This window comes from Salarias fasciatus, chromosome 9 (assembly GCF_902148845.1).
Source record: "Salarias fasciatus chromosome 9, fSalaFa1.1, whole genome shotgun sequence".
NCBI classification, from domain to species: Eukaryota; Metazoa; Chordata; class Actinopteri; order Blenniiformes; family Blenniidae; genus Salarias; species Salarias fasciatus.
The window spans coordinates 2,037,775-2,055,244 of NC_043753.1; the positions used below are offsets into that span (position 1 = coordinate 2,037,775).

The window sequence follows — 17,470 nt, forward strand, 5'->3', positions numbered from 1 at the left end:
GAAGAATTGTCTTTTAATTAACACAAACACAAAGTTAGGAGAAAATAGACGTGACTCCATGTTTACCACTGAAGACTGTCGATGAAAGAACTTGAATTCTGTCTCAGTTTAATCTTTAAATATGATGAGGATAAACTCTTGCAAAGGTAAATTATCTGATGTAATAAAAAGATAAGCCGATTATAGAAAATGTTTACTTTCATTATCATTCAACTCAAAGTATTCTCATTAGAATTATGTGCATTAACACTCACTTTGTTTGGTTTACATTTTGCTCTTTCATATTGATCACATTTTGGATGTTTCAGATTGATTCATTAAATCTTATGAGTTTTTCCTATTATTAATATTAGAAGTAGCACATAACATTACTACTAGTAGTTTTTAGTAGTTTTAGTGGTATGCTGAAAACTGTTTAGGACTGAAACCACACGTGTACAGTTTACACCCATATTTACAGTTTTCTGTGTATTTACACAGAAAAGGGAGAAACACTAAATGATTCAGTCAGCATGCCAGACCACTAGTGGGCGCTGTTGTTAGTTTTTGTAATGACATCACACACACATGCTGCAGAGAACGACACACTCTAAACAAAGGGAGGAAACTTGTGTTTTCCTCCGTTTTCATGGAAATGGAATTGGAGCTTTTTGAAAAAGTTGCATTTTCTGGCTCCACGCTGTTATTCTGTAAATGCACGTGAGAGAGGCCTGGAAATTCTCCTCTCTGATTGGCTTGTGATCCAATTAAGTACAAACCAGCAGGATTTGTCCCCCTTTGCCTGAAGAGATCAGGGTTCTGTCTGGAGAAACTAAGTCTAATGATCTAATGATCCCATCCAGCAGGATCTCTCCTGGTTTAATGACTCGGAACGCGCTGCGCGGCCCCTGCACTCTCCGGTCGCCTCTCTCTCTCTCTCTCTCTCTCTCTCTCTCTCTCTCTCTCTCTCTCTCTCTCTCTCTCTCTCTCTCTCTCTCTCTCTGATTGTTTTGTGGACTCTCGGCTGCACTCGCGGACGCGCCACCACTCCGGAGTCTGACACACCCACGCCTCACGCGTGCGCATCAATTTTAATAACTTTTCCTCTTTCTTTTTTCAAATATATATTTATTTAATATTTGAAATTTAAAAAAAGGACTAAAGCAACAAAGGAAACTCCAGCACAGACATTTCAAAATAAACCCCCTCCTCATTAGGAAGCTGTTTTTTTTTGGCTCCGGCGCGCGCGGACGCAGCGAGGACGCAGCCTCTTTCTCCGTCTGTCGTCTTCCTTTTCTTCTTTTTCTTGAAATCAAGCGGTCAAGGTGACAGCGGCGGGTCGGATGAGCAGTGGATTTGCAGAGCTGCGGCGTGCGTGCGGATGCCACAGTGATCCAGCGGACTGACGTGTCTCCGGTTTAGCGCAGAAGAGGAAGACCGCAGCCCGGTGATCGCACTGACTCCAGCAGAGCCAAGCCAGTCGACACTTTCTCCCGCAGAGAGAGAGAGAGAGGGAGAGCGAGAGAGCGAGAGAGAGAGAGACACACACACACACACACGCAGAAAATAACTTCAGCATACGACGACGCTGTAGTTTTTCTTTCCCCAGCATGTTCAACCTTTGGAAATCTCCGTTTCAACGCCCAGCAACTGTTTGATTTCTTGCTGGTGTGTGCGCGCGCGCGTGTGTATATGGGATTTTTTTTCGTGGTTTTCTTTCGGGAAGATCTGTCTGTGTTTCTGCTTCGGCGGATGTAAAACATAAAAAAGCAACCCTCTCTAATCCTGGAATGATGTGGACCTCTCATGATACTGTGGGATTTGTTTTCTTAGCTGGATTTTGCGTCCAATTTGGATTCTCCTTTGAAGGTAAGCATCTCTTTCTTTCTTTTTTTTCCTCCCCCTTTCCGATGCCCTGTTCGGTCGGAGAAAGTGTTAAAAGTGCGCAACCCTTCCTGGAGCTGGATGAAAAGGCGAAATGGGGGGATGTTTTAAGTGATCTGGGTGATAATGAGGAAGGAGAAAAGGAGAGAAACGTTGCGTTTTCTTCTTCTTTCCCTCCAATACTGGAGACAAAACGCAACTGGTGATTGTTGAGAGATGAAGCGGCTTCACCTCCGTTTTGTGCAGAATGAGGTCGCTCTGCAAACACGGCGAACACGCAGGAGCGCAACTTGCTCTGCGTGAAAAGTGGAGCGTTGTTGCTGATTTTTTTGGGTGTTTTTTTGTGCTTTCAGCACCGCGGACAGCTCCGTGCCCGCGCCTCTCTGCTGCATGCGGCGCGGGTCTCTGTCCGCGGTGCTGGAGGGAAGCAGAGCGCAGCTCCGCACCCCCCCCGTCTGCTCCCAGACCTCCTCTTCCCCCAACATCTGCACCCACGCTCCCACACTCCCCAGTAGAGTTTCTTTTATGAATGCAAATCAGGAACTTTCCCATCCCAGACACTCTCTCGGGTCATTTCTATCCTAGAATCTTTCCATTTCCAAATGTGCTTGTTGCAGCGTAGTTTATTTGGAGGGTACGGACATCTGACAGAACCCGAGAAGGGTAAAAGGAGAGAAAAGCTCTCGCGAAGTGTCTGGAATAACGTGGTCACGGCGCGGCCGTGCGTTATGTAAATTCCTGATGAAGACGCGTCAGTATCCGTGACACCGGGGAAAGGGGGAGGAAGAAGAGAAGGAGGTGGAGAGGACGATGGAGTGGTGTTGGGGGTGTTTTTGGAGGGAGGCGGGGGTATCTTCTTCATTTACAATGAGCGCACATCTTCATCAAATCGTGTCGCAACTGCGCGTTTTTTATTTCTGGCACGCGCTTCTTTTCCTTGTTGCGCGTCAAAATGACACCAAACTGCCCCCCTCCTCCCTGATTGCCCCCTGTATCCCCCCCCCCCCTTTCCTCTCGTCTCCAGGTCGCTTCACGGACCTGCCCTCCAACATGACGGTTAAAGAGGGACAGAACATAGAAATGGCGTGCGCCTTTCAGAGCGGGACCGTGTCCGTGTATCTGGAGATCCAGTGGTGGTTCGTGAAAGCACCGGAGCCCACTGACAGTGACGAGGACGTGGACCCCCAAGAGGTACAAGAGAGTCCCCCCCAAACTCACTCTCGTTTTAATTCACCCTCATCATCACCATCATCATCATCATCATCATCATCATCATCATCATTGGCAGGTGCCAATTAAGTTCAAAGCGTCCAATGTGAATCCGCACTATTACGCACAGAGCTTCATGTCTTTGACGTCGCGCCCTGTGCAGCAGCTGCCTCCTCTGCTGGGCAGAGAGGAAGCAACTTGGGGAGTTGCAACTTTTTTTTTCTTCTTATTTAGTGACCCATTTTCTGACAAGGAACAGCATGTTGACCTTCATACATCTGCAGCCTCCTGCCTTCAGTCAGCCCCCCCCCCCCCCCCCATAATAAAACTCTATGCAGCGGAACTCCTCTTTAAAGGTTACGCGAGCTAAAGCAACTCTGTGGATCCAGATCTTCAAGTTTTTCTTTAAATCTTTCAGTTAGAAAGTCAGTCTCATCAAGAGAGGAAAAAAAATACATAAGAGCATTAATCACTGGTGAAAGGAGAAAAAATGTGCCTGTTCTGGGTATTAATTACATGAAAAATGAAGTAAATGAGTCTGGTTATTCATGAATGGGCAGAAAATAAAAATGGATCAATACAGCCAAAGCATACAGTACATCCCTGCATATTGCCTCATTAAACCGAGCGCTGGAAGACATTTTTTGTTATGTATTCGCTGCTGCATCGCTGCCCATCCTGACAGCTCCCACCCCCTCACTATCCACCCCCCCCCTTCATATAATGATGGCCTGCTTCAGTTGCTTAGTGGATGAGAAATGTCTAAAATGCTGTTTGCTGTGGCTCTGAAAGGGGGGCGGGACTCTGTGGGGGCAGGTATACAGCCGGGCACGTCAAAGATTTGGAGAGAGGCTGCTGTATTGTCATGACAGACATCAAACGATGCTCTTTCTATTCCTGTGACAAAAGGAGACCACAGAGATGTGTGTGTGTGTGTGTGTGTGAGCGAGTGTGTGTCAGCCGATATCCATGCAGCTTTAATTATTGTTCCATTGTTGCCCGGCTCTCACTTTGATGTGGGTTTGATCCCACGTGACTCCCGGTTGTTGGGTTGAAGTGCTCTATTGATGCAAGACGTCACATTGTCACCCATATTTCTTATCAGAGCTGTTTGAAATGAAAGCCGCCGCTTTTCCTTTCTTTCTGTTCCCCTTTCTGCTGCATGTGTTTGTCCTGCAGTGTTGCAGTGTGCATGGAGTCAAGGCTGTGTGTGTGTGTGTGTGTGTGTGTGTGTGTGAGGCTGCATGAAAAAGCAGCTGGAATTTCTTTTCTTTTCCAGAAGAAATGTCTAAAGATGCGAATGCCTCACAGCGTGAGGTGTGGGACGTTTGACACGGGGGTGGCGTGCGACGAGGTGGGGTCTCAGGAAAAGTTCGGGGCAGGGTGGACGGACGGAGACCTCCAGACGACCCGGGTTCACTCCGCAGCTCTGCACAAACACAGCGTGTCCCTGGAATATACATCTAGATCATTCTGGAGCGCTGCATGCGCCACACAAAAAGCCGCTCTTCGCTTTGCTGCATGTGCACAGAGGAAAAAAACAAGAGAAGGCTCGTCCCACACAGTCACTGTAATTGCTGCTTACATTGCAGTGGAAGGAAGAATCTGAATGCAGAGAGGAAATATTGAGAACAGTCACGAGCAGGTCCACATCAGCAAAATCAGATTTTATTACCTATTTTCTCATGTAGTGGTTTCGAACCACATGATCCACATAAACAGATTAAATTCTCTATTTTATTCTCCAGTTTTCTCAATATAAACCATCACCTTATGTCTGCAGCCTCTTCATCACACAGAAACTCTCAAGATTACAGCATTTTTTAAATTTGTGATAAATATTATGACACATCTCATGATTTTGAGACATTTTACGTATATTTTTGATATCTGTGACTCATGAGGCAAAACAAATTCATTTCTTTAGCACCATTCAGATGCAAGGCTTTACACAGAACTACATTAAAATAAGACCATTAAGAAATACATAAAAAAGGGAATAATGAAATGGGATGGCGTGAAATGTAAAATTATGGAGAAAATAAACTTTTCAGACAACATTATATTCCTTTACATTCATACATTTACTGTTGTGTTGAGACTTGGCGTATTTCTCGCTGTTGAACATTTGACACGGGTGTTGTCTCTTCCTGTATTCAAGAAATAATTTAAACACAAATTTGTCATTCCAAAGGGTTTAAATTAATCTGAAAAACCTTTTTGGTAGCCAAGAAGCATCATCAAAACCAAAATGTCTGGTGATATTTAGATGCTGCACACAGGAAGTGAAAATAAGTGGACAGAGGATCTCATCAAAAAACGAATCAGCATGTTTATCGTCGTCTCTCTGAGTTCAACTGTAGTTCATGAACAGTTCTGGTGAAACCAGATCCAATCCCTAAAATGTAACCTTACACTGAAAATTGAGTTTTTGATAAAAAGTTTCCCAGCGAGGCCACGGGAGGAAGGAGGTGGTGGATCTCGGTTGCGATTACCTGCAGTTCCAGTATTTCGTTCATCATCTTTTTAATGTCGCCCTTATCTGATCGGCGAAGCCTCGCCGCAGCCCTGATCTCTGAAAGAATGAGCGGAACAATCAGAGCGGGGCTCGGCAGAATACACTACCACCATTTATTCAACCAGTTCAAGGTCACAGAGTCCCCGTCTCTGTCCATTCTTTCAGAAATATGATATTTATGGATCTGATCTGACAGCTATTGATGAACTGGTTTGCTTGAGGGAGTGTTGATCATTTCGCACATTGATTATTGAACATTATGCATCCAACGCTGGATGGATTTTCCTTACATTCGGACAGATGGTGGATGCTGGTGGTGGATGCTGTGAGGATTCGAGAGTTCAGAACCGTCTCTAACTGTAATGCTTTGTGAAGAAATCTTACATAAATTCAGCTGCATCGTAATGCCAACTGCATGAATGCCAGCATGTGTCAAAACATCCATTGTCTGGATTTGATACTCTGACATTTATACAAACGTCGACTTCGAAATAAAACTGAAAAATAGAACAAAGTCAGTTTACAGGAATCACTATGCCGAGTAAAGGCGACTTGTTTCTGTGTTGTATGCATGAATAGTTGTTGCAACCCAGGAGTTGATTACATACAAACGTATAATAAAGAGCTTGATATCACACTTGAGTTGAGAAAAGAAACACATTCCACCATCTTTCGTTCAGGATCAATAGCTGCTCATTTTGTTTTGTTTTCTATCTCAGTTTACATCCTTCCACTTCATGTTGTGCTACAAGCACGGCTTCAGTTGATTTTTTTTCCTCCACATAAAGATCCAGTTCAGAATTAGATCAGATTTACAATCAGTTTGAGCTTCGGATCAGGAATACATTTCCTCAGGAGGAGGTCAATGGATGAGTTCAAGCAAAGGTTAAATCTAAGATTACCTGATAATTCGGGTCACTGATTCAGCCCAGAAAGAAGTGCAGGTTAGTGGTTGAGTTACGTTTTGTTGATTATAGCGCGACTCAAACTCATCACATCACGCTGCCCAGCATGCAGCAGAAACAAAGAACAAAGTAATATGATTTTAACATGTTTTTCCTTCTATATTTCTTGTTGTTACTCTCCATAGTCCAAACATTTCCATCATTTCTGTTGAATTCTGGATCGATCACGTCCTCATACGGTTCTTTAAAATGTTTCTGCCCTAAAAGTTGAATGGCTTCTGCAAAGAGACTTGTTACTTGGCACCTTTATTACTGCTAAATTTTGTAGACGATGTTTTACCTGTAGAATATCTCTCCACTAATCACATTGTGTCAGCACTTGAATGTGATGAACTCCAACTGATTGATTTGTTTGTCCGACAAAGAATCAAAACAGTATAAAAGAATAAAGTAACTCGCATGAGAATGGAGACCAGAACTGAGACAGAGGGAATGTCTTTCTGTGTCAACGCCAAGAAATGAAACATTAAATCAACACAAACTCTGTTAGTCATCAATCCGTAATCAGCGATCTTTGAAAATACATTTTTCTCTTGAAGAAATCCAATAAAGAAGCCCTGTTCAGAGAAAATATCTTAACCTCTCGAATGTCGAAGCGCTGGCCTTGACTCTGCGTACATGAAGCAGAAAACGCAGGATCCATTCAGACAGCAGCACCTGATGGAACTCAGATTTTCTCAAGTGTCGTTCAGGAAATGGTTCCATGTATCTCAGAAACAAGGGTTCCTACGTACTTCTGGTCTTCACCTCTTGTGTTACGCAACAAAGGTCACACCCTGGAATGGACTCGTCTCTCCAAGGGTTTGGCCTAAGCAGGACACTGAGGCTTCAGGACCGCTGGACTGGCTTTATGGGATTTAAAAAGTCCTGGCATCGGTCCTTGGTAGCTGAAGGTTCGTACTCGTCCTCTAAAAACGCGTTATCGGTGCCTGCCTTGCTACAAATGCACGTCCTTGCCGTTTCTTCGCCCCCACGTCCTGAAGCGTGACATCTGTTTTGCTGCAGTTTGAGAGCTCAGCCACAATCATTCCGCATTGAAACTTTGTCAAAACACTGGTGATCAACGTGTCCTTGAACTGCTCTTGAGTAGGTGGAGGATCCTTCTCCTGCGGCTCTGCTGAATTTACTGCTCAGAAAGACACGGAGACTCACAACAGACTTTCCATTCATCCAGCCAAAGCATCTTAATGAATGCTTAAAGATAAACTGTTTCTTTCAGATTGCTGTAACGTTGATTTCTACCCGTCCTGGATCTGCATGTCATGGATGAACTGCTCCTCTGCAGACGTTCCATTATGGCTGTCATTGCAGCTGTATTAAAGTATTCCTGTATTTTTGTGATGATGCAACGCGGAGCCATCCAAAAGCTTGGTCACAGTTGTTTCAGAGGAATAATAGCACGTTTATGAACCCCATCCAGCTCCGGGGTCCCTGCACCCTGATCAGGCTGTATCTGTTGTTAAAAGGCCACCTGCTGCCATTTTTCTTACTAGGTTGCTACGCGAGGCACATCCACTGAAAAGGCCACCTGGTGCCGCAGTGACTAACACTAGATGCAGCCCTTTGTTGCATGAGATCTGGTGGAGAATTTTCCGAGCAGGTTCAATAACATTAGTGTCAGTGAGTCACTGTAGCGAGGTCGTGATGCTCTCTAATTTAGTGTTTAGGTGGGAAAATGCTCCTCAGATCTCTCTCTGGCCTTTTCCTCCGGGGCCACGATTGCTCATTTCGGCCAGACAATTGTGGAACTGCAGACTGAATTTAGGGATGTTTATTTTTCTTTTCTGTTTTCCCCCAGCTGACATTTGAGTTGAAAACTACGGGGGCTACTGAGACTAGAATGCGTGTTAAATAAATTATAAAAGAGGCCTTTGGTGTTGATCACACGCCAAAATGCAGAACTTCACATGTCTGAAAGAGGAGAATTAACACTTATAGTCCACATGATGGCTTTTGTGATTTCACCATTACATGGTCTGACAACTCACTTTTATATTGAACTCACACAACCCACGCAGTGTTCCATTTCAGAAAGCAAGAATTGCAGCCCTCAGCACAACACATTGCTTCTGGTGTTGACAGACACCCTCCCTGTCCTCCCAGCGCGCCTCTGTCCGGGTCAGTCCGATCTTTCTCCAGACTCAGCAAATGATACACATCAGATAAATGTACAAGGACTTCATATGACAGACGGCCAAGTCGGACTGGGAGGTCGTGACACTCGTGAGGAAAACATTGTTCTACTGAGACGTGCAGAAGAACTAATTACTGCCTCCGTGATGTGAAGCAGCAGCGTTTCAGGAAAGTTGCATTTTCTGCTGTTTCCATGGCGACACATTTGGAGGGATTTCACAAAGTTGCGTTTTGACGGGCTTCCACAGAGATGGAGTATTTTCGAAAAGTTGTACCTTTGGAGCCGTTTTTCAAAACTTGTGCTTTCAGAAGCTTTTGCACCGCTGTCGGTCAAACAGACCCCCGAACTGCAAAGAACGCTTTGCTTTTTCTCTTGGAAATGTTGGGGATGGAGCTTTGATCCACAGTTTTTTTCATCTCGATCTGCAGCTGCTAGCTAAACACACATGGATCTGTTTTTAAAACGATCATTACGGCCTTGTCCCGTTGAGTCGCTTATCCTGTGTTGGACTGAACATGTTGCCTCTTTCGTTGGCTCTTCTGGTTTCTGGAAGCTAAGCGAAGCAGCGTCTTGTAGAACAGAAGACAAATGGGCGGACTGAGGCCTTAAACAAACCTGTGGGAAGCTGTATACCACAATAAAGATTGTAGGATTGCTGTAATTACAGTATACTCTGGAGTCTGCGGTGACACATCCCAGGAACAATAGGGTGGGAACACCCACTCCTTATTTCTGACACAAATTGCACCCGGGAGATCGGTGGACACTTCCTAATCTTTTTCTGTGAAGATGATAACAAACCCGGCTATTCAAGTATTACAAAGACAGCCCCAGTTCAACAGTTTGGCTCAGCCTCATTATATTTTGAAAAATTTCAGATATTTGCGTCCCTTCAGACCTTCATGGAGAATATCTGCAATACTCTGGATTACTCCTGTCTGCAGTGATTATTTAAAAAAAACTTCTACGTTGTCAGTGAGAGGGTGGCAGGATCATAATCCAAATTTATGTCTGAGCTGCAAGAATAAAGAGGAATGTATTAGATATTAATGTATAAATCATCCATACTCGCAGCCCCCTGTCCCTTCTATAATAAGAAGGCGCTGAACTGCATCAAATATTAACCCCTGGAAGCAGGTCGGAGGCTGCAGAGCCGTGTGTTCGCGGGAACCGTGTGACGGCACGGCGCACGCCCTGTCACAGCTCGTTACACAAACTCTGCATACACACAGGGGCTTAGATAACGGCGGCGACACCGGCGGCGTCCACGCTGGATTTAAAACATCTCCCAACGCCCACGCCGCGCATTTAAGGCTCGCAGCGCTGCGTGGCAGCGCGGACCCGGCACCCATCTACATACCGGCGTGGATATACATTACCTGCTGCGTCTTATGTAACCCTGTTTGTCTGCACAGTCTGCGGAAAGCAACAAGCACATCAAACCAACAGGAGACGGTTACACAATCAGTCCTGCAGACATCTTTTTTTAATGTCGATTCGGGGATCTTCAATCTTTTACTCTGTTGAGGTAATTTCCAGGAGTCGTTTCCAACAGCTGCATTGTTGTTTATGGGGAAACAGCAAGACACACACATGTTAAAATATACACACAGATCGACAGAGAGATGCTTGATTTGTCTCCTAGAGGGGAAACTGAAGATTTCCAGCAGCTCACAATATTATAATCATAATAAAAATTAACAACTGAATAATGACAATAAATGAATCCTTATCCCAAAATTTAAAATTTCAGTTTCATTTTCAATGTCTCTGAGCACCGTTGTCATGGAAACAGACACCCTAAATAAAGCGGAAGTTTTTCGTTTTCACATGAACAAATTGTTGTGTAAACAGGAAACTTAATCCAGGTTTACTTCCTGTCTCCTTCAATGATTGGCTGACAGGCCACCTAGTGGCCAAAACGGAAAGTTTTCTTGATGAAGGCAGTTTTTCTTGTTTTAATTGATTAAACTATGATACTATTGAATCAAAATAATAAAGTGGTGCTGTTGCTGTTAGTATTACTCCCGAAATTCACCAACTACACTGCAGCATAAGAAAATTTGGAGACATATTCAGCTGTATTGGCAATAATATTAATAATAATAACAGTAGGAATCATAACACAATGGAAGTTTTTGCACTTAATTGACACGTTTTTGAGAATAATTAAGGTTTAGATCAAATGAACTTCAGATAGTTTCATCTTTCACAGCCATTGTCTTTCTTCTTCTAGCGTTTTCCCGATGTAAAATGCATTCACAGCCACTCGCAATGAAATATCTTTTTGATTAAATATAGAAATTGCAAAGCGCTGCACATCGTCAGAACAACTGGTTAATTAGCTCCCATTTAAACTTTCTATCCTGATTCTGCGTGTCTTCACGGTCGGCCGAGGTTTGGTAAAGATCATTAAGTGTTTTTAGCTAAATGTCGGGAAACGCTGCAGTTGAGATAAAGGAGTCTGGTGTTGTCTATCGGATGGAAACGGGAGGAAATGGCGCATTTGATGAGGCCTATTTACAGCTGTTAATCTACATTTACTGCTCCACAGAGTGTTTCCGTCCTTATACGTCGATGACCTTAAGTTTTCTTTCTTAAAGATTTCAGCTCGGCGATGCAGAAAGAAAATGTCTTTCCTCTCTTCTCACTGACTTCTGTGTTGAAGGAGAGTAAATGTTCACAACGCGCTCATTTCCTGAGCCTCCACGAGTCCGACCTGCACGCAGATGAGAGAAAAGAGGGGAAGCAAACAAACACGTCGATACACAACAAGTGGCAAACGATTCTCCTCTCCGATTGCAGGCGACACGCCGCCGAATTGGTAATTATGCACAAACACAGGCAGACGGAAGCGGAACGTTCACACCTCTGTGACAAAGAGGAGTCACGCCGCTGACGGGATTTGCTACACTTGCGATGCTGTTGATTCAAGTCGCGGGGCTAAGAAGGTACACAGAGGGAAGGAGAGCGATGGCGGCGCCGGGGTGTGAGCTAAACATTTGCTGTTACAGAACGCGAGCAGATTGCAGCAGAAACGCAGGGTCATCAGTCTGTGTGGCATCTTGGCTGCGGCTTTTCCAACTGCACAGCGAGGCTGCGTGGGCTGCAGCAGACCCTGTGCTGTGCAGCATCGCTCAATCCGGCCTGATTACAATCTGGAGAGTCTGGGACTTCATGCACGCTTCTGTGCATTTTCTTAAAAACGAAGTAACTGGGAGAAGACGCAGCGCAGGATTCGGGGAGTGGTGCATCATCCAGTCTGTGGGTGAGCAGGTCAAGTGCGCAGTGCACAAGGTTATATAGAAAGATAAGGTAAACCTTACTGAGCCAACACCGGGAAAATTTACATTTCAGAGCAGTTCAAGCTGTACAGACAGAAAAATGAGCAAATAAATACATACAGCAGTGAATTCTGCAGAATTTAGATTGTTAAAGAGACATATGCAATTTATACTTCATGCACATATCAGGGGTGTCAAACGTTTTCTAGTTTCACATTCTGTACAAATTCATCTTGAGTGGGCTGAAAACATTCTGCCATTAAAGGTGCATTAAGGAGTTTTACAACCTTAAAAATACTTATTTTCCACCATAAATATGTTACACATTTTTAATGATGTGTACAATGTGCCCTGACATATTCATTACCAGTACCTCTAACAGCGCTAAACTGTCACTTGAAATTCACAGTGCCGGTCAGGCTCCAGAATTTTTTTGGGGGAGAATTTGAAAGGAATGACGTAATGCGCGCTCCGGCTGGATGGGTTTCGTTTTGTCCGCCATTACTCCGCCAGATGCTTAGTGAGCAACAACTGAGCAGGAGCTTCCAGAAAGTAAGAACAGACTGGCTTCTAGCACTGCCACAGCTCCACACAGACTCCACCAGGTGAAAGAAACTTACATTTTACTGGAGCGCTTCTAAAAGAGCGAGGAAGGAGTTCCCCTCTTCCGTGCACGTAAGCCACAGCCACGAGTGTTTCACTAAGCTGCATTACGCCCAAGGCCTGCAGGGGGCGCTGTTTCGCATAAAACGTTCAAACTCCTTAATGCGCCTTTAAATTTCAACTTTAAAGTTTTCTTTTACGCAGAAAATAAAATGTCTACAGTTTCACAAAACCAAGGAATTAAGACTGACTAATGACTACAATCTCAAGATAAAGCAAATTTTAATGACACATAATACAATGGAATGTAAAAAAAAAAAAAAAAAAAAACCTCTCCAGTCGATGTTGTGTTATGCCGGTTTTTACTGACTCTGAGGATCAAATTAGCTTTCATGGTGAACTCTCAGCTCGGGCCTCAGTGGTGTGTCTGTTGCTCTGGATTGTTACGCTGGATTGGAGAATCTTGCAGGCCGGTTTTAAATTTGACTCCACTGATCTCCTTGACCAGACACCGATAGCTGCATCGCTTCATTCCCTCTTCTATTCTTGTGAATTTATTGTGTCTGTTGTGGCTGTAGATACTGATCACTATGAAATTGTTAACAGCGGCATGTTTTCGCTGATGTTTTCGCTTTTCTTTTGCTGCATGTGTGAATGGTTGGGGAGCTGCAGAGCTTCAGCTGCTATCTTTCTAAACTCCTGTTCTCTGGATGTAGAGCGTTTCATTAATCCCAGACTAAATCAGTGTTTCTGACAACTGTCCCTTCGGAAGAGCTGCGTTGCAAACTACAATATTTTTTGTTGTCATGGAAACAGGCACCCAAAAAACTGAAAATTTCCCGCCAGAAATGCTATTTTTATTCTAAGATTCAATTTAGTTTGCATTGCATTTTATATTAATTCATTAGAATCTCCTAATTTTTGTATTGATATTACAAACTTTATTATTAATAGTCAAATGTTCAATTTTGAATACAGTTGAACTTGCACACAGTTATTTACATCCTAATTGACAGAATAATAGTCTTGGTAGCAGCTCCAGTGTGTACTCAGCGACTGAGTGGAATAACCTCAGGCTTCATTTGCATCTTCCAACATGTTTTCCCGTTGTTGCTGGCTGACAGTGTTACTCATCTCTTTCACAGGCCCACATATCAGTGCAGACCCCTCCGCAAACAAGAGAACAACAAGGTCCGCTTCTTTCACACTCTAATAATGTAACACTACAAAGCAGGGGGGAATAGCAGCCTGAAGAGCAGCAAACAGAAAATGTGGCGATAACAACCCCGAGCTGCACTTCATCACTGCGTTCTCCTGCTTTTTGCACAACAAAACAGGAAGTGATGTGCGCCTCTCACTTTCATGTGCGGCGTACTGCAGCGGTCGCGATCGACTGCGAAAGCCACGCTCCACGCTTTGATTAAAGGGACGAGCGAAGAACCTCTGCGACCGTGAAGTGAGGAGTCGGAGAGTCGTCAGAAGCGGTTTAGCTGGAGCGACAGGTAGCGTGGGAGGCAGCTCGTGACCCATGACCCTCCTGAACCCGAGGCGCGCTTCACACCAGTCTGCCTTAATACTCAGACCGCTCCAGTTTAAAGTGACGACATTTGAACCAAAGTCTGAGAGCATTCAGATATTTTCACGTCACGTTGCACTCAGCGCTGATGTTGCTCCCGTAACTGCTGTAAGTTGTGTGTGAAACAGCCTCAGAGCTGCAGAGCTGTCGCTCTGCTACCAGGGCTACTATTTCACCAAACTGCTGTTTACTGGAGAAAGACTGCATCATGACCTTGAGTGAACACAGGCCCTGTTTACACGACAGAGTTTCAAATGAAAACACATCATTTTTGTGTTTTTTGCTTCAGAAAATTTAAGAACTGTAAGAAAGGCTGTAAACGACAGAGGCCAGGAGACGAGTCCACCAAGCTGTATTGTTTCTTACGGTGACTGTCAACTTTAAAACTACCAGGACCAGGAGAATCTGGACTGGGAGTCGCGACACTCTGGAGGGAAACACTGTTCTTATTCTGCACCTGACCAGTACCAGTGTTTCAAAAAGCATTTAAAAAAAAAAAAAAAAGCATTTTTTTTACCCATGTACTCAGAAACAGTCGGAGCATTTCAGAAGGTTGTGCACTGCAAAAACTGCAAAAACTCAAAATATAGTCAAGTTCAAAAGTCTTGTTTTCAGTCAGAAAGTCTCATCTCACTTGATCCAAGATATATTTAAGATACAGAGACTTATTTATTGATTTGATATTCTTATATCACGATCTCTTTTGAAGTAAAATTCACTTGCTGCATGGACAGACAATTTCTCTAGTTTTAAGAGTAATTTTCTTTAATTTAGTGTTGATATCTTGTATTTAGGTTATCCTTTTTTGCAGTGTGTTTTCAGTGTGTCAGAGTGCCGTTGTTGTTTAAACAGACCCCCAATAGGCGAGCAAAGTTTTCCTTTTTCACCTGAGTTCTGTCTGCAGGCTGAACGGTTATCTGATTTTACTGCAGCTCGTTCTCGTTGTCATCAGTTCAACGGTACGAAGAATTTAAGACGATGACTAAAAATTCTTTTCCTCTTCAGCGACTCTCACTGAAACTATCAAAGTGTAATAATGACTGCTTAATGAAAACCAAAGGCACCAACATGTCCTGCATAGGGTCCGTTTGGTTCACAGCAGTCGGAACGTTAGCCCGTGTACGCCAACATTCAGATCATGAAGCATTTCCCCCTCTGCAGCTTATCAAGTAAACATTTCTGGTCAAACTTAGCAGACTGGCTTCACATTGCAGGGATCCGAGCTGCTTCCGCCCAGTCGCCACTGTCATGTGTCTGAGCTTCTTTCCAGGCTGGAGGTAATAAATGCAGCAACAGTAAAGAAGTATATCCCGAGGTTGTGGCTTTTTCTGCTCTGCTGCTTTGACCTCCTACTACATTAAGGAGAGCTCAGAGAGATGAGAGCCTCCTGGGCTTTAGCGGTAAGACCTGCAGGGTATGTCACAGTGTGGCGGACGGCGCCTCATTTCCATCTATTTCACTCGGAGGAGACATTAGTGAATTTCCCTTTTGGTTTTAGAGCCTAAATCCCTCTCAGCCTGAAGAGGTGGATTGGAATCTTCTCGGGGTTTGATCTCTCTCTCTCTTTTGTATCCGGATAATCCGGCCGCTGTTGTTTGCCATAAGATCAATTTATTGAGCAAATCTTCCCCACTCTGTCCACTGGTAATTCTATTTGGCGTGGGATTATGTCTGGATTGGGAAAATAAAAAGGAAATGGAGGGGACGGAGAGCGGCTGGGATTTATCTGTGGACATAACTGTTGTGATCCAAGTTTTAAGGACTTGTTAGCCTTGCAGAAATACACTTTTTTTAAAAAAAGAATACAGCTTGGGATCGATTTAATCTTTTCTGCTAGCGGGGGAGGAAGAAAAAAAATCTTTGCATAACAGGAATATCTGAAAGAATACACCTTGACAGTGTGAGTTTTAAAGATGGATGAAACTGAGGCACAAATAATCAGGGATGAGTCTGCGGCAGCTAAAAATTCATCTCTTTCCTCAAATACGGGAGTGGTGGAGAGACCTGGGTTTACCCGACCTGGGAGGCTTTTTAAAGAGGTGCCGTGTTGCGTTTGAGAGGGAAAACAAAGGGGGAGGCGGGCGCAGCGCACGGACGCCGTCGGCCAGGCGCCGCCAGAGAAAATCGGGATCATCCAGCGGGAGGCCCGCGGTCAGACGTTACATAAAACACCGGCACTGTCACGGGACGGCGCTGCGGCCGCGGCCGGCTTTACCTCTTAACAGGCGAGTTCATAAATCCACTGGGTGCAGCGGCACGGAAGCAGGAAATCCATGGGCGGTCCCCGGATCCTGCGTGACCTCGCCGTCTGCCCGTCCGCCCTGAGCCCTCCCCCAGCTGCCGCACGCACCGGCACGTCCGCCCGTCCCTAATGATCTCTGATGGCTGCCGAGCGACTCGTTCGGCCGACGCGGGCTCTCAGTGGGGGGTCGCCGCTGACGTAGCGAGCGTGCGGCGGTTCATGAAACGAGCCCGCGGCTTTCTTTTCCCCGAGGTGGACTGTGGAGAGCGGACTTCCTGTCAGGCTCCACGAAGCAGCCAGACAGGGAAGGAAGGCTGCTGCTTTTTACCTGCAGGCTGGATGCCGGTGGTGCACCAGCTAAACCGGGATCAGCTCAGAAAGCAGAAGAGTCGAAAAATACTTTATTCATCTCCCAGAGGGGGAAAAATTCAAGATGTCCAGCAGCTCGAGAGTGCAGCGCTCGAAATTCAGTCATCCACTCGTTTTAACGGGTAAAATCTCCCCCAGGACGAGCTGAAAGCTGCCACTCCTCACCCAAGATAGAAGCAGTGTCTAAACTTCAGCTAAAACCGAAAACAACCGAGATGAACAGAGATTCATCCGAGGTTCACGGAGGCGGCCATTTTGAATCATGTCATGATTCTCGGTTCCTTACTTTGGAGCGTTATATGGTGCAAATTGACTTTGATTATATATATATATATGTATATATATATATATATATATATATATATATATATATATATATATATATATGTATATATACATATATTATAAAATTTTAAATTCATGAAAAACATTCTCTTTTGCAATGACATGAACCTACAGAACAAAAAATGTCCAACTGTTGCCTGATAACTGCAGAAAAATTTAAAGTAAAAGCTACTTGCAGGCTTTTACGTTTGGATGATTGATGATTGAATAATTGAACAATTAAAATCTCATCATACCAGTATCGGCTTTGTTTAAGAGCTGGTTAGTTCACAAGAAACAGGACTGCAAAAATCCAGGAAAAACCAGGAAGGCGTTTGGTGTTTTTTCTTAAATTGTCCTTTTTTTTTTTTTTTTTTTTGGCA

General features: G+C 44.3%; 1 protein-coding gene across 1 annotated transcript in view; it reads left to right on the forward strand.

Moving 5' to 3' along the window:
• Positions 1-1,528: 1,528 nt before the first annotated feature.
• vstm2a (V-set and transmembrane domain containing 2A) overlaps positions 1,529-17,470 on the forward strand; it is a 100,056-nt gene continuing 84,114 nt past the window's right edge. Inside the window, exons 1-2 of the mRNA XM_030099513.1 lie at positions 1,529-1,848; positions 2,888-3,054. Coding sequence (XP_029955373.1) covers positions 1,770-1,848; positions 2,888-3,054 — 246 coding nt within the window. The 5' untranslated portion in view covers positions 1,529-1,769. The remainder of the gene's footprint in view (positions 1,849-2,887; positions 3,055-17,470) is intronic.